Source organism: Manis pentadactyla, chromosome 6, assembly GCF_030020395.1.
Source record: "Manis pentadactyla isolate mManPen7 chromosome 6, mManPen7.hap1, whole genome shotgun sequence".
Lineage (NCBI taxonomy): Eukaryota > Metazoa > Chordata > Mammalia > Pholidota > Manidae > Manis > Manis pentadactyla.
In genome coordinates this window covers 139,711,651-139,736,960 of record NC_080024.1, presented here as the reverse complement: position 1 = coordinate 139,736,960, position 25,310 = coordinate 139,711,651, and the positions used below count along the sequence as shown (strand labels likewise).

At 35.3% G+C, this 25,310-nt stretch overlaps 1 protein-coding gene across 5 annotated transcripts in view; it reads right to left on the bottom strand.

Moving 5' to 3' along the window:
- The window catches only part of POLI (DNA polymerase iota), a 30,663-nt gene extending 5,886 nt beyond the window's left edge, over positions 1–24,777 (bottom strand). The window contains exons 1-8 of one of the 5 annotated variants that reach the window (XM_036918569.2): positions 24,619–24,777; positions 23,196–23,333; positions 21,029–21,193; positions 16,671–16,823; positions 14,594–14,830; positions 12,832–13,010; positions 11,893–11,984; positions 9,537–9,667 (exon numbers count right to left, since the gene is read on the bottom strand). In XM_036918569.2, coding sequence (XP_036774464.2) covers positions 9,537–9,667; positions 11,893–11,984; positions 12,832–13,010; positions 14,594–14,830; positions 16,671–16,823; positions 21,029–21,193; positions 23,196–23,333; positions 24,619–24,718 — 1,195 coding nt within the window. In that variant the 5' untranslated portion in view covers positions 24,719–24,777. Of the gene's footprint in view, positions 1–9,536; positions 9,668–11,892; positions 11,985–12,831; positions 13,011–14,593; positions 14,831–16,670; positions 16,824–21,028; positions 21,194–23,195; positions 23,334–24,579 lie in introns of all 5 variants that reach the window. The other 4 variants (XM_036918568.2, XM_036918570.2, XM_036918571.2 and 1 more) reach the window with 4 other exon arrangements.
- Between the last annotated feature and the right edge of the window lie 533 nt (positions 24,778–25,310).

The following is a 25,310-nucleotide window of genomic DNA, read 5'->3' as shown; positions in this document are numbered from 1 at the left end:
TGTGTGGAGACATCCAATAGTGCTCTGTCATACCACACATGTGTGGAGCACTCAGTCCCTCAGCAACCTTGAGCCCCAGCCCAAACCTACTGACCATGGTACCATAGCGCTACCAACCCAAACACTGCCCACATCAGGCCAGTGCCATAAACAGTGCCCAACTCCTTCTGCACACCTACCTAATAGCCTTGACTTGTCTTTTCCTCAGAGGGTTGTTTCCTCCAGCTCTTCATATGTACGCAAACACTGTATCTTCCACTGTGCTAGAAGAATGCAGATTTCTTCAGCACCATCCCCCACCCAGCCTCAGCTTGCCTGCATCCTGGAGCACTATTAACAGAAGCTCTTGCAACATGCACACTGCATACTCCAGCTCATTCACTGCCCTGCCAGTGAGCAAGCTCCTGACATCCCAATACCTTGTGTGTGCCCACAAACCAGCCTCAGCATATTCATAGATCAGAGGTGGTATTCTCTTTGTCCAATAACTATGGACCAACTCTGGGTCAGATAATGTAAAGGATTTTTCCACCATCCAGTGTTCTGCAACCGTATGTTCTCCTTAAGGGGTAGGAGGACTCTTCTTCCCAACTATGTCCTCCCCTGGGTACTTTTCCTCAGCCTTTGGGTAACTCCTAGAGTTTTCTTTATACCTTTTCCTATCACAATCTAATAATTCTGTGAGACATTCCCTGTTCAAATTTTTTTGTGGTTATTCTCTCTTGATTGGAAGAATGATAAAACCATTAATAGTTGACTCCTTATTAGAAATAGTAATACCTCAGGAGGCAATGGAATGGTATATTCAAAGTATGGAAAGAAAAACAATTAAAAATTATATATACAAACAAACTGTCCCTAAAAATGCTACTTTGGTGGAGTATTCCATAAATTTTAGTTAAAATGGCTTGGTAGTGTTGCTCAACTCAAACACAAATGGAACATTCTCCAGGATAAACCATATGCTAGGCAATAAAATTACACTCAATAAATTAAAAAGGACTGAAATTGCTTGAAGTATGTTCTCTGATCAACATGAAATTAAATTAGCGATCAACAACAGAATGAAATTTGGGAAATCACCAAATATTTGGAAATTAAACAACAAATTTCTAATTAAGTTTAGGGGTCAAAGAATAAATTAAATCACAAGGGATACTAGAAACTATTTTGCTTTAATGAAAAAGAACCAACAAAATGTGTGAAATGCAGCTAAGGAAGTACTACTAAAAAGGAAATATGTAACTATAGACTTGAGTTATTACATGAGGAGAGTATAAAATAAAAATGTAAGGTTCCATCTTAAGGAACAAGGGCAGTAAAGGCAAATTAAACCTAAAGCAAGCCACAAGAACAAAATAATAGAGACCTGAAAATGACGTGAAGACTGCAGAACAGACCCCCTACACCTGAGGAGGGAGAGGACCACACAGAAAAGGAGGTCAAGGGGACCCAAGCCCAACCCCCACCCTAGACTACAGGTGAAAGAAAGAGAGGAATGGAGTCGGGAGCAGGTAGGAGCCCAGGAGCTCTGCCCACCTGGCCCTGGAGAACTGCTCTGGGAACATGAGCCCACAATACATTGGATTCTGGTGATTACTGGGGCTGGACATCAGGGGTAGGCAGAAAACTCTCAAGAAGCTGAGACTCCAGCCAGTGTGGAGGGCAGGCATGCTCTACCAGTCCTGAGACTCAAAAAAGAGGTGGCAGTTTGAAAGACTTGCCAGAAGTGGGACGGGTACCAGAGGGGACAAGTGCTGGACAGAACTTTCTCCTCAGGAAAAAGGACAGGTGGAGGATATTCCCCCCAGCTTTTCCTTGGCCCAACAGATTGGGAACTCTTGGGAGCCCCAGATGCTCCATCCTTCTTGCTGGCAATGCAGCCTCCAGGCTCCTCCCTGCATGCACTGTCTACAGACAACTCACTTGGTCCAGTGGCAGCATCAGACTTTGCTGCCGCCTAGCAGGCAGACAAAGACTCTCCCAGCTTGCCTGGCTCCATTACAGCCCAACCAGAGAGGTGCCTAGAGGAGCCAGTCCCAAGAGCTCCTTTCCTTCTGCGGGTATCCAAACCTGGTGCTACGCATCTATCCAGGGCACACTGGTCCAACCCACCCATTAACTCTGCAAACCTGCCATTGCTGCAGGCCAGACAGAGTGTGGTCCCACCCATAGCGAGCTCAACAGAGATTCCTGAGCTGATCACAAAAGCAGCAGCTCAAGCAAACTGCCCACCCAGACTGACACCACTACAGAGGCCAGACAGAAAGGCAGCCCAGTCCATGACACACCAACAGCTGGGACCCCCCACAAAATAGATCCAGGCACTAGAAAGTAAAGAATCTTGAGCTTCTGGGCACCACAGCACACCTTCTTCAAAAGCTATCACTCTTTAGACCAGAAAGCATAATAGAGACATCTAATAAATAGGAAGACACACAAAATCCCTGACAAAATGACAGGCAGAGGAATTTGATCCTAACAAAACTACAAGACAGACCCCAGAAAGAGGGCTAAATTAAACAGAGATCACCCACCTTTTTGAAAAAAAGTCATAAACATGCTCATGGATTTACAGAAAAGTATTCTAGATCTCAGGGAAGACTTCAACAAAGAAATAGAAAACCTGAAAAAGAGCCACTCAGAGCTGAAGAATACAATATCTGAAATGAAATACACAATGGAGGGTTTTAAAAGTAGATTAGATCCAAGTAGAGGAGATGGTAAATTAAATAGAAATTAGAGAGCAGAAAAACAAAGCTGAGGAACAGAAAGAAAAAAGGATCTCTAGGAATTAAAGAATAATAAGAGAGCTATGTGACCAATCCAAGTGAAACAATATTTGCAGAGCAAGGGTACCAGAAAAAAAAAGAAGACAAAGGGATAGAAAGTCTATTTAAGGAAATAATTGTTGAAAACTTACCCAGTCTGGGGAAGGAAACAGACCCTCAGGTCATGGAAACACAAAGATCCCCTAACAAAAAGAACCCCAGGAAAACAACACCAAGACATATAACAATTAAAATGGCAAAGATCAAGGAAAAGGAGAGTGTGTTGAAAGCACCCAGAGAGAGAAAAAAGATTACTTATAAAGGAAATCCCGTAAGGCTATCAGCAGACTTTTCAATAGAAACTCTACAGGCCAGAAGGGAGTGGCATGATACATTTAATGTACTGAAATAGAAGGACCTCCAACCAAGAATCCTCTACTTGGCAATATTATTATTTAAATTTATAAAATTTTTAAAATTATATTTAATTTATAAAATTATTAAAAAATAATATTCTTATTTAAATTTGAAGCAGGTATTAAAACAATTTCCAGATAAACAAAAGTTGAAGGAATTTGAAACCACTAAGCTAGTCCTAGAGGATATGTTAAAAGGATTGCTGTAGATGGAAATGACCCTAAGGCTAAATAGCTTTCACCAGTGAAAATAAACCCACAACAAAGGTAGTACACAAACTAGTTATGAAGCAAGTACGAAATTAAAACAAAAGAAGCAAAATAAACTATACAGTCAACTATACATGAAAAGTGCAGATTAAGATATCTAATACAAAAAATGTGGAGGAGGAGGAAGGGAAAAAAAAATAGTACCTTTAGATTATATTTGAAATAGAGTAATTAACAATTTAAGATAGACAGTTACATAGTAAAGAAGCTATCCTTGAACTATTGGTAACCACAAAACTAAAGCCTACAATAAAGACACACAAATACACAAATAAATAATTTAAAAAAAAAGAGGAATCCAATTTCAGCACTAAAGAAAACCATCAATAACAAGAGAAGAGTATAAGAGAGGAAGAAAGGAACAGAGACAAGATATGAAAAACAGCCAGAAAATAATTAATAAAATGGCAATAAGTACTTACCTGTCAATAATCACCTTAAATGTAAATGGACTGAATGCACCAATGAAAAGACTGGATAGAATGGATAAGGAAACGAGACCCACCTATCTACTGCCTACAAGGGACTCATTTCAGACCCAAAGACATACACAGACTACAAGGGAAGTGTTGGAAAAAGTATTACATGCAAATAATAGAGAAAAAAAAGCAGGAGTAGTAGTACTTATATCAAACAAAATAGATTACAAAATAAAGTATGACACAAAGAAACACATTACATAATGATAAAGGGGTCAGTCCAACAAGAGTATAAAACCATTATAAATATCTATGCATTCAACACAGGAGCATCTAAATATGTAAAACAAAATACTAATCTAATTAAAGGAGAAAACAGATTGCCACACATTCATTTTAGGAGACTAACACATCACTCACATCAATAGACAGATCAACAAGAAAGAAAATAAAGAAGGAAACAGAGGCACTGAACAATACATCAGATCAAATGGACTTAACAGATCTACAGAACTCTCCATCTAAAAGCAGCAGGATACACATTTTTCTCAAGTGTACATGGAACATTCTCCAGAATAGATCACATAATAGGCCACAAGAAAAGCCTCAATAAATTTAAAAAAAAATGAAATTGTATCAAGCAGCATCTCAGACCACAATAGTATGAAACTAGAAATAAACTACATAAAGAACTAAAAATACAACCACATGGAGGCTAAACAACATGCTTCTAAATAATCAATGGGTCAATGGACAAATTAAAACAAATCAAGCAATAAATGGAGACAAATGAAAACAAAACACAACAGCCCAAACTCTGTGGTACACAGCAAAGGAAAGTACAAAGAAATACAGGCTTACCACAAGAAACAAGAACAATTCCAAAAAAAGTCTAAAATCACAATGAAAGAAACTAGAAAAGAAGAACAAATGAAACCTAAAGTCAGTAGAAGAAAGGAAATAATAAAGATCAGAGTAGAAATAAATAAAAAATGAGAAGAATAAAACAGTAGAAAAAAAACCAATGAAACAAGAAGATTGTTCACAAAATAGATAACCCCCTAGCCAAACTTACCAAAAAAAAAAGTGTACATACATCAACAGAATCATAAATGAAGAGAGAATAATCACAACTGATACCACAGAAAATAAAGAATTATTAGAGAATAGTATGAAAAATTATATGTCAATAAACTGGACAACTTAGAAGAAATGGAAAAATTCCTAGAAAAACACAACCTTCTAAGACTGACCCAGGAAGAAACAGAAAATCTGAACAGACCAATAACCAGCAATGAAATCAAACTGGTAATCAAAAAACTCCCCCAGATCAAAACTCCTGGTCCAGATGGACTCATAGCCAAATTCTACCAAACATTTAAACTGGAGCTAATATCCATCCTCCTTAAAGCATTCCAAAAAGTAGAGGAGGAGGGAATACTTCCACACTCATTTTATGAGGCCAGAATCACTCTAATACCAAAACCAGACAATGACAACACAAAAAAGAAAATTACAGACCAATATCCCCGATGAACACAGATGCAAAAATACTCAACAAAATATTAGCAAACTGAATCCAAAAATACATCAAAAAGATAATCCATCATGATCAAATGGGATTTATTCCAGGGATGCAAGGATGGTACAATTCATAAATCCATCAATATCATACACCACATTAACAAAAAAAAGTATAAAAACCACATGATCACCTCAATAGATGCTGAAAAGCATTTGACAAAATTCAACATCCATTCATGATAAAAACTCTCAACAAAATGGGTATAGAGGCTACGTACCTCAACATAATAAACGCCATATATGACAAACCCACAGCCAAAATAATACTTAATAGCAAAAAAGCTGAAAGCTTTTCCTCTAAGATCAGGAACAAGGATGCACACTTTCCCCACTTTTAGAAACATAATCCTAGAGGTCCTAGCCACAGCAATCAGACAACAGAGAGAGATAAAAGGCATCCAAATTGGTAAGGAAGAAGTTAAACTGTCACTGTCTGCAGATGACATGATATTACACATAAAAAACCCTAAAGAATCCACTGAGAAACTACTAGAACAAATAATTGAATTCAGCAAAGTTGCAGGATACATTAATACACAGAAATCTGTTGCATTCCTGTATGCTAACAACAAACTAGCAGTAAGAGATATCAGGAAAACAATGCCATTTACAATGAATAAAATACCTAGGAACAAACCTAACCAAGGAGGCAAAAGACATATACCCTGAAAACTACAAGACACTCATGAGAGAAATTAAAGATATCAGAAAATGGAAATCTATCCCATGCTCATGGATAGGAAGAACTAATATTGTCAAAATGGCCAACCTGCCTAAAGCAATTTACAGATTTAATGCAATCCCTATCAAAGTACCAACTGCATTCTTCAATGAACTGGAACAAATAGTTCTAAAATTCATATGGGGCTACAAAAGACCCCCAATAGCCAAAACAATCCTGAGAAAGAACAAAGCTGGGGAAATTATGCTCTGACTTCAAATTCTACTCCAAAGCCACAGTAATCAAAACAATTTGGTACTGGCATAAGAACAGACCCATAGATCAATAGAACAGAATAGAGAGCCCAGATATAAACCAACACATATATGGTCAATTATTATATGATAAAGCAGTCATGAATATACAGTGGGGAAAAGACAGCCTCTTCAACAATTGGTGTTGGCAAAACTGGAGAGCTACCTGTAAGAGTAAAACTGGATTACTGCCTAACTCCATACACAAAAGTAAACTTGAAATGCATCAAAAACCCGAATGTAAGTCATGAAACCATAGAAAACTCTTCAAAGAAAATACAGGCAAAAATCTCTTGAATATAAATATGAGCAACTTTTTCCTCAACACATCTCCTCAGGCAAGGGAAACAAAAATAAAAAATGAACAAGTGGGACTACGTCAAACTATAAATCTTCTTTACAGCAAAGGACACCATCAGCAGAACAAAAAAGGCATCCTACAGTATGATATATAAGAAACTAAGAGAATCATTCACTCATTGAAGCAAATACATGAAAAATAACAGAAGATTTTTCACACTAAAAAAATAAGATTATATATAAAAAGAAAAAATTTTTTCAATGAGATTACTTTTGTCAAAGAGCACTCCCCAAATAGATCCAAGGGAGGCAGTAATATCACGAGTATGTGGACTCTTAGAGCACTAACTTAAAAGATAAGTTATATGCTATATTCTGGAAGATAAGAACATGTAAATGAATCTTAAAAACTATTCCATCAAAATGGTCTTGATTTTAGTGTTGAAAACAGAAGTTTTAATGACACAGAAAATTCACTTAAAAAGTAGGAAGTCTAATTACTAGCGAAAATTTTTTTTTATCTAATAATTTTCCTTCTTATATATATGGCAATGATTTTTAAATAGCACAAACATGAAATACAAATACAGTATGGGAGAACACATTCATAAATGATTCCTCTGATAAGGGGTTAACATCCAAAATATACAAAGAACTCTTATGTCTCAATACCCAAAAAACAACTGGATCAAGAAATGGGCAGCAGAACTGAACAGATACTTCTCCAAAGAAGAAATACAAATGGCCAACAGGAACATGAAAAGATGCTCTACACCACTAATCATCAGGGAAATGCAAATTAAAACCACAATGAGGTATCATCTCATACTATTTAGAATGGCTACTATCCAAAAGTAACAAATGCAGCGAGGATGTGGAGAAATAGGAACTCTCCTACAGTGTTGGTGGGACTGCAAATTGGTGCAACTGCTGTGCAGAGCAGTATGGAGGTTCCTCAAAAAACTAAAAATAGAAATACCATTTGACCCAGTAATTCCACTCCTAGGAATTTACCCTGAGAAAACAAATCCATGATTCAAAAAGACATGCACCCCTACGATTATCACCACACTGTTTGCAATAGCCAAGATATGGAAGCAACCTAAGTGTTCATCAATAGATGAATGGATAAAGAAGACCTGGTACATATACACAATGGAATATTATTCAGCCATAAAAAGAAAAGAAATCCTGCCTTTTGCAACTACATGGATGCATCTAGAGGGTATTATGCCCAATGAAAGAAAACAGGAAGAGAAAGACAAATATTTGTGGAATATAAAAACAAAGCAAAACAGAAGGAACAAAACAGCATTAGACTCATAGACACTGAGAAATGACTAGTGGTTACCAAAGGGAGGGGAGTGGATGGGGTGGGGTGAAGGGGAGGCAGACTGTTGAAAAACTGTGATGTATATTTTACAATAATTTTTAAAAAGAAATAACAAAGGTCAGAGCAGAAATAAATGAAAGTAGAAAAACAACAGAGAAATCAATGACACCAAAAGGTAGTTCTTAGAAAGGACAAATAAAATTGATAAAACTTTGCTAGAATGACAAAGAAAAAAAAATAGAATATAACAATTCCAAAATTAGGAATAAAGAGGGAACATCACTATCAATGTACAAAAATTGGAAGGATTATAAGGATTATAACTTCATGGCAACAAGTGAGGTAACTTGGATGAAATGTATACAATTCCTAGAAGATACAAATTACTAAAACTGGCTAAAAATAAACAGAAAATCTGGATAAATTTATGACAAATAAAGAAATCAAATTCTTATTTTAAAATATTTCCACAAACAAAAGCCCAGGACCATGAATCAGCATAATAATTTCAAAAAAGAACAAAGCCAGGACACTGATGCTATGTAATTTCAAAACTTCCAACAAAGTATCATGACAGGTCAGAACTGGTTTAAAGATAAACATACAGATCAATAGAATAAGAAAGTCAAGAAATAATCCCTTATATTTATGGCCAATTAGTTTTTGACAATGGTGCCATGGCAATTCAATGGGGAGAGAATAGTCTTCAACAAATTCTGTTGGAACAATTGGATACCCATGCAAAAGAATGAACTAAGACTCTTTATCTTCTGCCACACATTAAATTAACTCAAAGTGGATCTAAGGGTAAAGCTTAAAATAAAATTTCTGAAAGAAATATCTGTGACCATTGGTGAGGCAAAGAATTTTTAGATACAACAGTAAAAGCGCTACCCATAAAAAAAAAAACCCACAATGAAATAACAATACACAGCCACAAGAATGACTAAATACTAGAGAAACTAGTAACATTAAAATATCAGTAAGAATATGAAAAACAAACCCTCACACATTGTTGGTGAGAATGTCAGTTTGGAAAGCAGTTTGGCAGTTTCTTTCAGTTTACCTTGCCATTCAACCCAGCAATTCCAATCCCTGTAACCCACCCTGGATGAACAAAAGCATATATTGACCCAATGACTTACACACAAATGTTCACAGCACCATTTTTTATAATAGCCAAAAAATGGAAACTATCTATATGACCATAAAGACGTTATCTTATGTTATACAATTAATTATCATAGTTTTATTTTCTCTGAACTTGGGATACCCTCTTAACTGAGTCTTTACTTTTATCTATTAAAAAACAACAACAAACTTTTCTAGTGAAAATTCCTGACAGAATAAAGGTATTTAAAAGCTCACTAACTCCCTGTGAAGATCTTCCATCTTTGGATGGTAGTTCTAAGTTTGTTTTTTTAAGGGTTCAACCTGACAGTTAAATTATTAGAAAATTAGCCCATACCTGTCCCTAACTTCTGGATTACATGGGATGGAATAGGACACTGACGACTCTCACGGCTACAGTGCTTCTCAGATGAATACCGACGGATTATTAATCTTACTGTATGTGGCTTCCTTCCATCTTGGTATACTCTAAAAGCAAAGAGAAAGAGGAAACAAAGAATTAGAAAAAGTATTACCTAAAGATTTTTTCAAATGGTCTAATAGACCTCATTTTTCTAAAGGTACCAGATTTTCTAACTATGACAATTATACATACAGTTGATCGCTAAGTAGTAAGCAATAAAAGTCCCTAAATAGCCAAAATAAATATACAAAGTCTATGTACCAAAGCTTTGAAATAGTAAATATAAGGCTCTCAGGGTTCACTCAGAATTCAGGGCTATCAGAAAAAAAAAACCCAGGTAAGATATATTTAGAACAAGCCATTTATAACCTGAGTCCAAAACATAACTAAAAGCAACATATTAAAATCAGCAAGATATATAAGAAACTAAGGGAATCGTTCACTCAGAGAAGCAAATACATGAAAAATAACATATTTTTCACATTTAAAAAAATAAGATTATAAAAAGAAAAAAATTTTTAAATGAGATTACTTTTGTCAAAGAGCACTTCCCAAATAGATCCAAGGGAGGCAGTAATATCACGAGTACATGGACTCTTAGAGCACTAACTTAAAAGATAAGTTATATGCTATATTCCAGAAGTTAAGCACATGTACATGAATCTTAAAAACTATTCCATCCGAATGGTCTTGGTTTTAGTGTTGAAAACGGAAGTTTTAATGATACAGAAAATTCACTTAAAAAGTAGGAAATCTAATTATTAGAGAACATTTTTTTTCTCTAATAATTTTCCTTCTTATATATATGGGAATGATTTCTAAAAATCACAAACATAAAATAAAAATACTGCATATTTTTAAAATAGTAAAGATTTTGAATGGGAAAATTTAGATTTTTATAATAAATAATTTTTTTTCTTACTTTATTAAAAAGGTTCTTGATTGCTGCTTTACCAAGATAATAAAATATCTTAAACGGTTCCCATAAACATGTTAGTAGTTTAAATATTTTCCAGTTAAACTTGTCTATTAAGTCATTACACAATTTAAAGACAGTGAACTCGTTCCTATGACTAATTAAGACATACTAGAAAAAAGGTTACGTTTCCAAGCAATCGAACTAGTGCCTAGAAGACAGATCAGATATGACTTTAAACTTCTTATATACCTATAGTATTAATCATTACACAGTCTATTTCATCAGTTTAGAGCACCTAGTCCCATTTCTGGGTTGACTCTTTAAATAAAAGGACCTATAAAACATACTTTTTGTGGTTTCTCTATGTACAGAACTGTTTCTAACGGTCAGGCATTTCAAAGTAGTCCTACATTTAGCTGAAGCAAAGCAGGCGACCCAGTTTCACTAGCAATACTCACAGGCCGAGCCTGAGTCATATCACTGGAGCTGGGTTATAAATATAAAGCTGGCCCCAGTTGCATGCAGCACTGAGCTGCATGGCTCTGCTCAAAACATAAGAACCACACTGCATGTGACAGCAAAGCTGTAGGCAACTTCATCAGTTTTCTGAGACTTAAGAGTCACCCTAAAACCTTTTTCTCTATTCAGTTAGCCATTCCAGCATTGTTACAGAAGCACACCTACCGAAAACTGTTAGACCCCAGATACTGCATTTTGAGAAATCAAAGGAACAGAAGGAAAAGGGCAAATACTCTCCTATGGAGTACTGAGAAATAGATGTATAATGGCAAAGAAGTCTCAGAAAACTAAATGTCTTGTTTAGTTTATGCTGTGCTACTCACTTTTAGAATCAGTCCCAGGTGGCACTCTTCATGTACTTAAACCAGTAACGCTGCACACACCCACAATCTCTCTCCTTGCTAATACACAGCCCCATTTACCTATTCCTTTGTCTGACTCATTTTCTTTCACATAGTCTGAGGCAAAGGAAAAATAAGGACTCATCTGCTTTCTCCATCAACGGTTGCTTTTAATAATTTACAATCCTCATCGATCAAAAATTTATAGGTGTAGGGATTCTAAAGATATCCATACAACCCACTGAGTTAACTATCAGCAGCTTAAGATCCACAGCATAACCACAAGGTTACTAAAATTAAGACCACTAGAAGTAGATAGATTAAATTTAGTGAAAAGCATCTGTTACTATCTTTGCAACAGTTTATAATGTAGAGAAATTCAGTGACTAATGATATATTTTTTACAGTTTATCCTACATCATATCTGTAAGTTCCAAGATAGAATATCAAGTATTTTTTCCATATACTATATACAGAATATAAAAGATGATATGGCAAAATGGAAAATCACCTGTTCAACAGACTAGCAAGTAGCACTTCAATCTTATGCTTAGCTTCAACTTCTGATGAACATTTTTTAAATGAATCTTCTTCACTAAAGGACTATCAAAGAAGCACAAGTAAGGATTACTGTAAACCCAAATAAGCATATCCAGTTATCAGTGTATATATCAAATAAACATTCAACACATTCCTACTACTTTTCCTCTTGTGCTTAGTCTGAGACAGTTAGTTCATTTTTATTTTAACTCTTTTCAGCTATAAGTTATTCCACTAAAAAGTGGAGTGGTATTGTATTCTGCTAAAGTACACTGTACGTCAAAAAGATTATAAGGTTTTAGTACCAACTCTAAGCTTTTCTCCATGACTACGACAAGGGTTTTAATCTCTCCATCAGGACTTGAATGTGAGTTCAACCTTGGACAAGTTACCTAACTTTTCCAAACTACAGTATTCTCATCTTAAAAAATGAACAAGAGGGGTAGGGAAGGAAAAAGGCACAAATAAATAATAGAACTACCTACCTGGAGGTTTACTGTGAAGATTAAATAAGCTAATGTACATAAATCACTTAGTAAGTGCCTTTCACATAGGAAAAAAATCAGTGTTAACTGGGCAACTATACCTTTCTCCATTTCCTAAATCATTAAACTACTCTTAAGACAAGATTTTTAAAAAAATATTAAAATATTTAGCCCCACCTATATAATATAGGCTATTAAAATTAAATAGCAATCAACCAAAGTGGCTAACTTGAAGCTTAAATTCTTAGATTCAATTTAAGAATGTTTATTAATCTAATCTACTAAATTAACCTCCTCATAGGAAAGAGATCATGTACTAACCTTATAAGCAAACTGGAATAGTAAGACTTATAGTAGTAAAACCAGAAATCTTTATCTCAAACTGTGACAACCACTCAATGAAAACAAGTATCGTTACCATGTACCTGAGGTGGTCCTGAGGGAGTCACAGGAGAGTTATCTTCTCCAAAACTGAGCTTCTGGATACGCTGGGCAATTGAAATTCCTAACTCCTTTTCTAATATTTTGGACGAAAAGGTTTGAAGATCATGCATAGTACTGATACCCAGGGCTTCAAGACGTTTGGTAGTTTTATAGCCAATACCTAAATAAAAAGAAACATATACAGTGTTACAATAGTTTTTTTCCTTAAAATAAGGCTAATTAATATTATAAATATATCAACTACATCTTTAAATTTCATAATGAATATTTTTCTTAGATCAAACTTCATTGAAAGTTTGATTGAAGATCAAGCTGCTCAGGACCTCTGAACTACAATGAGCCACTTTGAAAACCTCACAACCCTAGTATAACATGAATATAGAAATGACCCATGAATGCGGTCTTGATAAAATGAAATGTTTACCACCTGTTACATAAAACTGTGGAAATATTCAAGAATTATGGTGATTATTCATATAAAGAAAGGCTGTCACTAGAGCAATAAAATTAAAGCATGTGCATATTAGCTAACCTAACTGACTCCTATACATAACTCTGCAACTTTTATCCACAAGTCGTATTTGGCAATATTTACTATCCTGCATACAATTAAGAGCCAGAAAACACCCACAAAAGAATATTCTCATTAGCAACACTCCTATCACAAAGTTTTTGCACTAAAACTCAGTTATACTTTATCACAGGAGGAATGCTCAGTCAATTTAGTGCCCCTTTATGCCTCTCATTTAAAAAAAAATTAATTCTACAGTTTTCTGGTTTCCCTGCACACAAAAAGAAGTACATCAAAGGCAATGGGTGTGTGTGTGGGAATTATTAAAGTGGAGTGACAGATATTACCATAGCTGAAATAAAAGAGGGCTGGTGATTTAGCAATAGGGAAGAAAAGAGAGAGCCTAGAAGAAAATGAATATAGGAACTCAAAAAGTAAAGCTGCACAGGAATGCTATGCATCAATACACAGTCATCAGTTTCTTACAGTCTGACACAGTAATCGCTCTTCAGAATGCAGACTCAGAGTCATCCAAAAAACTTCAAGTTATGATTATGCTGTAATAAGGAAGGCAAGGCAGTGTATAACACATTTCGGAATCACACAAGCATGGGTTAAAAATGTGAAGTTATGACATGTAAAGGTTAACTTTCAGTTGTCTTAGAAATTCACTTCCACAGAATTCTAGTGGAACATTTTATCCCCTAGAAGTGAAGTTTAACATATCTATTATTGATGGTCTATAAAAACATGTTAAGCATTTGCTCTTCTAAGGTACAAACTTGCCCCATGACCTGAAAAGGTCAATGAACCCTTCATGAAAATAAGATTCCTCATCTTTAAAACAATAAGTTGGCCTAGATGCTTTGGGGGTGGGGGTCCCTTGTTGTTCTAATATTTTCAATAAAATCCCTAAATAGAGTTAGTAAAAGTCCAACTCCTCTCTTTAGATGCAATATATGGTATAAGAGTAAGAAGCAGAGACTAGAAATAGGGTCGTATGTTTCCAGGTTATAACTTTCATGATCAAACTATACAAAAATAGGTGAAACTAGAAAAGTACTTTCATGTATTTCCTAATACAGATTCCCTGGAGAGAACATTAGGTTTTTTGCTTTTCTCCAAGAACCAAATACCCAGGGTCTGAGAATTAACTACACATTATCTGTGATTTTCAAAATTAAAGAAATACAATAAAACCAATATATATTTTCAAATATAATATGTCTTACCAGGCATTTCCTTTACATGGTTCAAACTCTGAATGAGATCTTGAGAACTTTCAGGTAGTAAGACTGTTTGTTGATTTGGTTTAAAGACGCCCGAAACTAATTTTGCCAGTAATTTATTAGAAGCCACTCCAGCACAGCCAGTGAGACCCAGCTGACTATACATGGCTTCCCGCATCTCTGCTGCAATCTGAGATCCAACAAGTAATCTGAGGTGCAAGACGTCATGCAGGTTTATAGCTATAAGAACAGCCAATGTCAGTAAAGGTTACCACGACAAATTTTAGTTTTCTGTTTCACAAATGAGTTTAAAAGAGGTAAAGGGCTTAAAATATATCCAGCCTCTCATCCCCACCAACACCCCTGCACTGCCAACAATTTAACTAATCTCTTTCATTTTTCACAGGAATTCTGTAAAAGTTAATAAATAACCACAGCAAGTGAATTCCAAGTGCCTGTGATAGTAAATGCATACTGGGAGTGCTTAAAGATTAACAGATCCTGAAAACTGATGTCCCGTGAAAAATTCCTACTGACATTAGTAAAACTTTTACTCATGTTTACCTTCAAGAAAGCATAAAAGTAAGTATGTTAATTAGAAAGCTCACCCCACAATTTAAAGATCTGAATCTAAACTTCATGTACTAGCTATATGTGCTACTGAAAACAATTCTGGATCTCTACATAGTTCAAGAGATCTCTTGTGAAGTGTTGGGGAGATTACACAGAAACAAATTTTCTTAGCTGTGAAAATGGTATTACAATTATGAGAGAGAGTCCTTAACCCCAGAGTTATTTATACATGAAGTGTCATGATGTCTCCAATTTACTTTCAAATAGCTCATCAATCAACCAACCAATAAAGAGACAGAAAGATAAAGCAAACATGGCAAAATAATAATGAGTGTATCTACAAGGAAGGGCATAACCAGTGTTCTCACTGTACTGTGCTGTAAAGGTTTGAAAAATAATTTTTAACAAAATCTGGCGGGAGGAGTAAGAATTCAGGAAGAATTAGACATTTCCTTTTTAGGACATGAAACCTAGCTCTCTGCAATATGTTCCAACCAATAAAGTCTCAGTTTGCTTTAAAAATTATGTAGAAATATATTTGGAACCTTCTTGCTACTAAACCCCTATCAGTGACAAAAAAGGACAGGTAAAAAACACATGAAAAGTTTCATGTCTTCTTCCAGAATAGAACTGTAGCCTCTACCCGTTCTCTTCTTCAGTATTAGGGAGGCAGAGAACTAGACTGGAGGTTGATGACCAGCTCTCAGAAAAGGTGGATAAGAGGAAGCACATGCTGACACCTAGGAGCAGAAGACCAGGGCAAGTCTACACAAAAGCAGAGCAGCTGATCTGCTGTGTGGTATGATGTGGAAATCACATGTTTGTCACAACATGTTTGAAAGTCTAGTTAGATATTCACTGGAGCTTATTGCAGCTTCTTTTCAAATGCAAATATCCTTAGAAATATAATGGTGTTTACACTTTAATACGTGAAGATGAACCATTCTGCTTTCTTGCCAAGAACTGGCGGAGATTACTCAACTAGTTAAATGAGCTTGCAAAAGATGTCAGGTAGGCCTCGCAAGCTTCTACAAGGCGTAACTCAGGAGGTCAGAGGGCAACATGAGGGTCATGGTGCTGTGGGGGAGGAGAAGGGAACAAGCAAAAGAGACAACAAGCCAACTTCAGTCTAACTCAAAATTTTGCTTGAAGGTAAGTTTTAGGAGAATCAAAAATTATTTTAAAAAGCATATTATCAAGCCAACTCCTGCAACTTAAGGATGACTTAAAGAGGAATGGCTTTTTTAGATGGTCATACATGACTGTTTTAGGAATGAAAAGTGCACAGAGCACTGAGCTACAGTATCATCAAAATCTCATTTTCTGTGTACTTGATATGGAATAGCGACACCGAGTTTTAGCCATTTTAGACAGATTACTGAAATACAGCTATATTTCAAACAAAAGCCATCAACTTTCAGAAAGGCACAGTCAACTCCCTGACCTCACTGAATAGGAAGTACATATACTCTCAGTTACAGAACAGAATGGATGAGGACCCACTTACACTGACCACCGTATACGTGACCTGACACAGTCAGCGCTGAAAGTTCAGCGCTTTGCAGCTGCTGTAGTCTCTTCTCCACCAATTCCGTGAGATCCACAAAATTTTCATCAAATCCAAGTCTTTCAACAACTGGACTAAATTCTTCCAACAACCCTAAATTGAAATAATATTGGAGCACAGATAAATTGAAGTATAAACAGATTTAATTATTTTATGCTTAAAAAATATGTTAAAGGTTTTACATATATTCACAGTTCCACAATATCTTTAATATAGTCCTCAGTTAACCAGGATTTTTTTTTTCTGTACCACATTTGAAGTAAAGGATATATTTTCAACAAAATAAGTCCAAAAATGACACTCCCTGGGCAGATACTCATATAGCAACATATTTAGCTCAATCTTTTATACCTATAATTTCTCTATCTGTAGTACATTAAATATCAATACTTATAGTTAATTATGATCTTGAAGTAGTAAGTCAAATAAATTATAGTCTATCTAAAAAATTAAAATAATATATTCTATATTTTCCATAAGTCTTAAAACGGCAAAACAAAATTTGAAACTTCCAATTATTACTGTCATAAAAAGTCACTTAATTTTCAAAATACACTACAATGCATATTTTGATTAGTCATCCCCCAGCTTATTCTTTAAGGGCAGAGATGGACCACGACTTATATGTATTTGAATGTCCAGCATCTAAGTCAAATATCTGCTAAACTGAACTGAAAGATGATGTGAAATAAATTTAAAAGGATGATCAATTCTCATTTTTAGGATTAAGACTAATCAACAACTTTGAAATTACTGACAAGAATTTTCACTTCTCTGACTGGTGGCTACGATGAGAGAGGGGTTGGGGTAGGTGAGGGGGATGAAGGGGCACAAAAATCTCAACCATAATATAAGCTGGTCATGGGGATGGAAGGGCAGCATGGTGAACATAGCCAGTGGTTCTATAACATCTTTCTATGTTGACAGATGGTCACTGCACTAGTTGAAGTGAGTATTTAATTATGCACATAGCTGTTAAACCACTGTGTTGTAGATTTGAAACCAATATTTATCAACTAAACTTCAATTAAAACAAAAGAACTTTCACTTCTCTCTGAATCATGTACTGATACTAGTGGAGAGCAGAACAGAAATTATTGGCCCCTTATTATACAAAAATGCATAGGTTCTTAAAGTCCTATAACCTGAAAGCTCAGAAATAAAAGGACTATGTCATTCTATAGATACCACTTTTTACACAAATACTAAAAATACATTGTTTATTGATGCCAATATTGATATCAGGGAAAACAATTAACAAAGACAATAATGTGACTTGGTAGCTCCCCAAAATTACTTATGACACACCTAGAGAAAAAATCATATCTACTCTGAAAAGAGACTCATAAAATCTCTGATCAGCTAAAAGGATTATTTTACATTTTCCTCATCAGTTTCTGCGATCTTTTTTCCAAAAGTATATGCCATATAAGAAAAATAAGGATAAAGTTTTCAGTACTAAACAAAAAAGACTCATGCATAAAACTGGTGCATCACTAACACTGACTGACTTTACTGGTTCTATTACTAGATTACAGAGATGATAAACCACTTATCCCATTCCTGAAGTTAACCTCTTTTGGTTGTCAGCTTCATAAACAAGATACATTGATTAAACATGTAATTATGCAAGGCCAAAAAGAGGAGTTTGTAATTAGAGAAAAAAACTACTTAGACAAAAAGTACATATACTGTAGAATAAAAATATGAAATAGATAATAAGGTTGTACATCAGAAATAGGTCAGAGATAAAATCAGAATAGGACTATTTAAGCTCTGTTCCTACTTCATATAAGAAAACACCATGATAAAAAATAACTTTTTATCAATGTACAAACCATGCTTAGAATATTTCTTGCTATTATATTAGTTCATTTTTAATTTTAGAATCAGTATAAAAAGTCAGATTTACTCACTGAATTTTCAGTATATTTTCATTGTGTAAAGGTGCAGTGGCACAGTCATAAAAGAAAGATTGATAAGTTTTACGCTATAAATAAAGTGCAAAAGATCAAACACCAATTGGAAATATATTTATAACACATGGCCATCAAAGGGCTTATTTCCTTAACTTCCAAAAAAATGACACAAACCAGTTAGAATAAGATAAGCAGCCCAAATGAAAAATAGGCCCAAGCAAAAAGGTCATTCACAGAAAAAAATATGTATAAAGGATCAAAAATATATGGAAAAATGCTCCAACTTACTCAAGAGAAATGCATTTTAAAATAATGACTCACTATGTTTTTCACAAATCATCAAAATCTTTACGATTTGAGAATATTTTATACTCTCAAATACACTAGCAATATTTTGGGACAACCTCAAATAGAAAAATAGCAGTATTCAAAATTTTAAATACAAATTACCTTCGATCTAGCAATTAACCTCTAGGAATTTACCTTATGGATATCCCCACAAAAGTATACCAAAATTTCCATATGAAAATGTCTACTGAAGCATATATTTATAAGAGCAAAAAATTAATAAGAGTCTAATGACCCATCACTATCAGGGAAACCATACAATTTATCACCCAAACAAGGCATTTTTGGAATGAAAGATGGTGCTATTAATTATGTAGGGACAGTAGGCAGCATAAAGTGGGGCATACTGTCTTATCACTAAAGGACTGGTTAAATAGATATGGAAGAAAACCCAATGGAATACTGTGCAGGCATTCAAAAAGAATGAGGAAGAGATATATGTAAGAAATCAAAGCACCAAGAACAAAGGCAAGATGCACAATGTATGTATTATATAACCTGTATGCACTAAAAATTAACTTCTTAATATCCAGACACACACACAATTTTGCATAGATGCACAAGTGCTGTTTTGGGAGTATATAGTCTTTGGGAGTACAGCTTGTCTCTCTTCTTCCTGCTTTGTTCCATCTCAGCACTGCCTTTTCCTCTCCAGAAGTGAACTAATGTTAAAAACCTAGTATATATCCTCTCATGTCTCTCTTCCTGTTCATATATATACATATACATGTATGTGGGAGGAGGGGTTTGGGTTATTGTTTTACACATACGGAAAAATGTGACACATTTTTGTATCTTGGCTTTTACTCACCCAGCAAGGTATATCCCCACTATGAGTCAACAGTATTGTACCAATGTATTCTTTTTGATGGCTAAGTAATATTCCACAATAGAGAAGCCATTATTTAGCCATTCTTATCCTGATGAGCATTTGTTTTCATTCCATATTTTTACCAATTATGACCCATGCTACAATAAACACCTTTGTTCGTATGTCCTTAAGATGTTATTTTTATTAAATAAATTCCCAGCAGTTGGTATCACAGGGTTAAAGAATATAATTTGCACCTTTAATTTCAAAAATATTTCTAGATTACTTTTTCAAAAAGACTGAAATACTTTGTTTCTACTTTTTCTCACATTCTTTAGTTTTTGCAAGTATGATGCATATAAAATATGCTAAGTCAAATTTCCTTAGCCACTGATGAATTTGAGCATTTTTTCCACACGATTGTTAGAAAATGATTTTGCTTTTTCCATCAATTGCTTATTCATATCCTTTGTCCATTTTTCTTGAGTTTCATTTTCCTGTTAATTTGTAAAAGCATTTTGATATTATATTTAACACTTTCATCTGAAAACTGCTACAAATAACAAAGAATAAAAATAACAAAGATGATAAATAATATTTTAAATTATATTTTTGCAATGTGCCAGTGAATACTGTAACATAATTTATTCTGTACTTTATTAAAACATAGATTCAAATCCAAACCTTAGTATGAGGGAGTTTATCTACATTGTATGTATATATGTGGATAAAAAATCTAAAGGAAAATTAGATATCAATCATTTTTGCTAATAGTTTTCAATAAATCAGTTTTTAAATATGTTAAACATTATAGAAGCCTCTTCCAACTACGGTTAAGTGTGTTAAAATAGAGCATATTTCTTCATAATTCATTTAAACTTGGTATTTAAATTTACAATTAAAAATATTTGGCTTTCTTTGATATAGCTTCCCATTTCTCATGTTTAAATTGTTTTACATTTTTCTCACATTTATATAAACAGCAGTCATGACAGAGTTCAAATTCCTTCCAACTATTCATTTTTTTTGTCAACATTACTCATAATATATGAAGTCATTCTCATACCCTAACATATAAGTTTTAAAGCAGGCAAGGCCCAAAATAAAAAGTTGTGATTGCACAATGAAAATGACTTATGGATTTTATCAAAAGTTTCATGTAGTGAATAAGCATCTTACGTCAAAACCAATGTTGAAAGTATATTGCCTATAATCTGTACCTGTAACCTTATATGACATCTCTCTGTAAGGAGTCAAGTCTTCACCATTAACTAATACCAGCTGTGGACACTTTTCTTTTGCATCTCCGACATTCATAAGTTTCTTAACTCCAAGTTTCCTAGCTTCATAGTTGCAGGTAACCACCAAATATTTCTGCTGAACCCCTATAAAAATAAATATTTTAATGAGAAAACTAAGCAGGATTGAAGAAATATCTTAAAATATTATTTACTAATTCCATATTATAATTTTAAGCTGAAATACAATCTATTTTGATAAGAATACAAAGCTCTATCTCATTTTAAAAAGTCTACATTCATCAAAGTTGTATGAAGTAGAATTTAACAAAAATTACCATAACTCAATATATTCTATATAGTCTTCAGTGAAAAGATACCAATAAAATCCTTTTGGATATTTTTTAGAAATGTCAGACCAGATTAATTTATAATGATTAACTCTATGTGTACCTCTTGATCATGTCTTATTGAAAAATTAAGCAAAAGCAACTGAATAAAATTAATTATTGGTTTCTGGTCAAAAACTTATCTTCTGAGTAACTTTGCAACGAATATAAAGCAATGCTCTGTTACAAATGCCAACCTACAGCAGTAAGAAGGGCTCTCCCCCCAGTAAATGTCCTAATTATTGAACTGTTATTCATAGTAATCTGCCGAAAAGATCAGACAGTGAGGGGGCATTATGAGATGCCCTCCTTATCAAAGGTGATTAGTTTTTAAAAATTAGTATTAAAATAATTATACGTATATTATATAGTAATGACATGTAATTAATATATAAAAAATCTAGTTTACTGGTGGTGGCTTAAGATTGATAAAAATCATTTGTTTTTCTCTTTTCACAAGTTGACTACTTATTTACCACTATAAAAGTTCACCTAAAATATGTAAAACACAAACATGTAGAAGGAAAAAACGGTTAGGTACACTTCCCAGTGTAAGACATTTGTTTCTAAAATGTTGAAATTACAAACAAGGCATAACACATTTTTTCACATAAAGATTTTTGATAACCAGGCTAAGCCCAAAAATAGAATCTCTGGGTCAAAAGCAGTAATTGGAAAGTCATCAGTGAACCATATAAAAAATCAGATGGATAATTTCCTTTATCAAAAAAGCAGGCTTCTAAAGCAGAATTAAATTACATGGACTTATCCCTATGTCACCAGCCCAAGTTAAGTGGTCATGTATTTGTTGAATATAAATGGAAGACTAGTTTTGCTTTCTCCTGGAAACTTGTAGAATCACATACCTCACTTCCCAGTCATCATTCATTCCTGCATCTTAATTACACAGTACCTTTTTTATTAAGCATCATCTACAGAGCAGTTTGTTATGAAATTAGAAATGCCTTTAGAAGAAAAGTTAGGTCCTGGAATCCTAACTCCTTTGACAACCTTAGGAAAGTTTAATATCCTAGACTGACCCTGACATACCAAAAACTAGGCATCCTTTTGTTCTTTAGTGCATAAATCAGCCAGGCTGGGTTGAATTGGGATTTATCAAAACCAGACAATGCACAAGAGGGAAGCAACAGGTGAACCAAAATTCCTCTTAATGTCTATACTAAAAAATAAATCCTTACCAATGCACAAAAAAATTTTGGGAAATTTGTTTTTCCAATTTCAGATATAATGAAAATATTAAAACCAACATATTAATAAGTAAATCCTCAATGTAAACTTTCCTTTGGCTTTTATTTAAGAGATACTCGTGTTTTCAGGGAATGCTTTTTGTATATGCCTTAATATTTAGGGTTCTGTTCAAGATCCAACTATTTTTAGATATTACATAATTGAAGAGTTACCTTCAAAAGGAGAAAACCTATTAAAATACAATAAAACTAAAGAAGTTACTTTTGAGATACGAGGATCATAAAATTTCAAACACTGAGAAAAAGAAAAAAAATTTATTATGGTCTTTCTGTTCAATTGTTCTGTCAGCTATTTTACTTGTGTCAAATTCACCATTTATTAAATGAGGCTTATGAGACTTACACCTACTAATGAAGCACAGATTACTGTCTACAAAGAACCTTTTTGCTTCCAAAACCTTAATATGGCTAATAAATTAGAATATAATAAGCATAATAAATAAGCAGCTAATCCTCATCTACAATGAAAATATTATCAAAGTCCAGAATTACCTAAAGGTTTGCCCTTGAGTTCCGGATTTGAGATCATTTCTACTTGTGCATAGAAGCAATCCAGATCCACGTGCACTATGACTCTGAATGAAGAACTTCCTTCTGGCACCACTTTATCATGTACTGATGTACAATATGCTAAGAAATACAAAAATATATTCAGGCTGCTAACCATCTCTGGGCAATTGGCAGTCCCTTAAAACACGGTAACTGAGAAGAATGCACAGCGATTTAAAAATTTTTTTCCTGTATTTAATAAGTATGTTAAAAGGCATCTAAAAATTAAACAGACATGAAACTCCATCTACAGTAGTCTTCAGTGCTATTTACTTAACATTTCTTTGTGCGCTGTATTTTTCTAAGTAATAAATTAATAATGGAAGATGCAAGAGACAACCCCGCACTTGAAAGTTTATAGTAAATTTAGAGTAAATCAGAAGAGGTAGAAAAGTTTAAATGCTGATTTCAACGAATTTAAATATTATTAAAGTGGTATGTCAAATCAGAAGTACAAAACGGCACAAAACAGAACCTAATGGGTTCCAGTGGGATATATTTAGCTTCTATGTGAGAGCAGGATAATCTGGTTCAGTGCTGAATCCACAGGACCTACAGTAGTGCCTGGTATACAACAGACTATCAATAGTCTCTAGATTGAAATAAATGAATAAATGAATATTTCTTGGATTTAAAATCATGTTACGGGCAGGGTGGGCAAGACAGGAGATTCCGGCTCTTAACCAGTTAAAACAAGGCAGGCTAAAGGCAATGTGGTATTCTGGTGTCTGGAACGGAAAAACACTTAGCAGAAAAAACTGGTACAACCTGAATAAAGCTAAAGCTGTACTTTAGTTAACAGTATTATGCCAATGTTAATTTCTCAGATCTGCAACGTCTGTAAATCTAAATTATTCCAAAATTAAAGTTTAATTTTTAAAATGGCAAGGAAGGTGAACCCTGGACCCAGGCTCTGGGATTGGGCGGTACAAGGTAGGGCCCCAGAGGCTGGAGTGGGTCTCTGGAGAGGTGTCCACTGCAGCCAGGCCTTGGGTTCGGTTGTGAGCCACTCCTTCCAGCCGAGGCTGAGGCCGGGCCCCAAACACCGCACTTCTGCAACTTCTTACCACCCGGGAGCCTGTTCGGCATTCTTAGGGCTGGCTGGGGGATTACAAATGCACCATTCAATAACAAATTGACGTGCCCATCCTACTCCCACTAGGCGAAGCCATTCCTCTCGGGGTTTTAACCACAAAAAGCAAGATGCGCGAGCAGAACTCTCGGAAGAGCCAGGAAGCCAAAAAGACCTAGCGGGGTGGGGACGATCGCACCCCAACGGCCACTGCCGCCGCCCTGGGCATCCGCCCGCCCCGCCCTTTTCATTTACACCAAGGGGGGCCGCCGGGCTCTTCAAGCCCCGGCGCACCCAGCGACTCGCTTGCCGTCCCCGCCTCCGCCTGCTCCATGGCCCAAGCCGCGTCCGCTTCGTGCTCTTGCTCTTCGGGCCCAACCCCCAGCTCCTCCATCCCGTTGCGGCCAACCGCAGCGAAACTTCCGGCCGCTTCCGCACGGTCTCCAGGGAAACCGTGGGCGGACCGCCCCCAGCCTCTCCTGCCTTCGCGCCTGCGCGGTCCGGGCCGAACAGCTGGTTGCCGGGAGGACCGCGTGGGCTGGGAATCGTCCGGACCCACGTGCGGAGGTTCCCGCCAGCCTTAGGGAGGCCGGAAGTAAGCGATTGCTGTTCCAAACAGCTTATTTTTTTCAGGAGGCCGGAAGTAAACGATTGCTGTTCCAAACAGCTCATTTTTTTCTTGAGGTCTTCGGAGTTAGTGTCACTCCACAAATTTTAACTTTTTAATCTTTACTCAGAGGCCAGACAGTTCTCTCAATAACAGTTAGCAAAGTTGCCAACCCTTAGATACTGAACGATTTAGGGTGAGGGACAGGGTGGGAATTACGGTAAACGCAGGAGGCCACTTAAAGTATGACTACCAAGTATATTAAAGTGTGTTGCATTTTGTTTGTTGTTTGATTTCAAGACTGTGACAAATTGGATCCCCGAATTTTTCGTCACCTAAAGTGAATAGGATTTTTATATGAGCTTTGGAGTCAGATAAA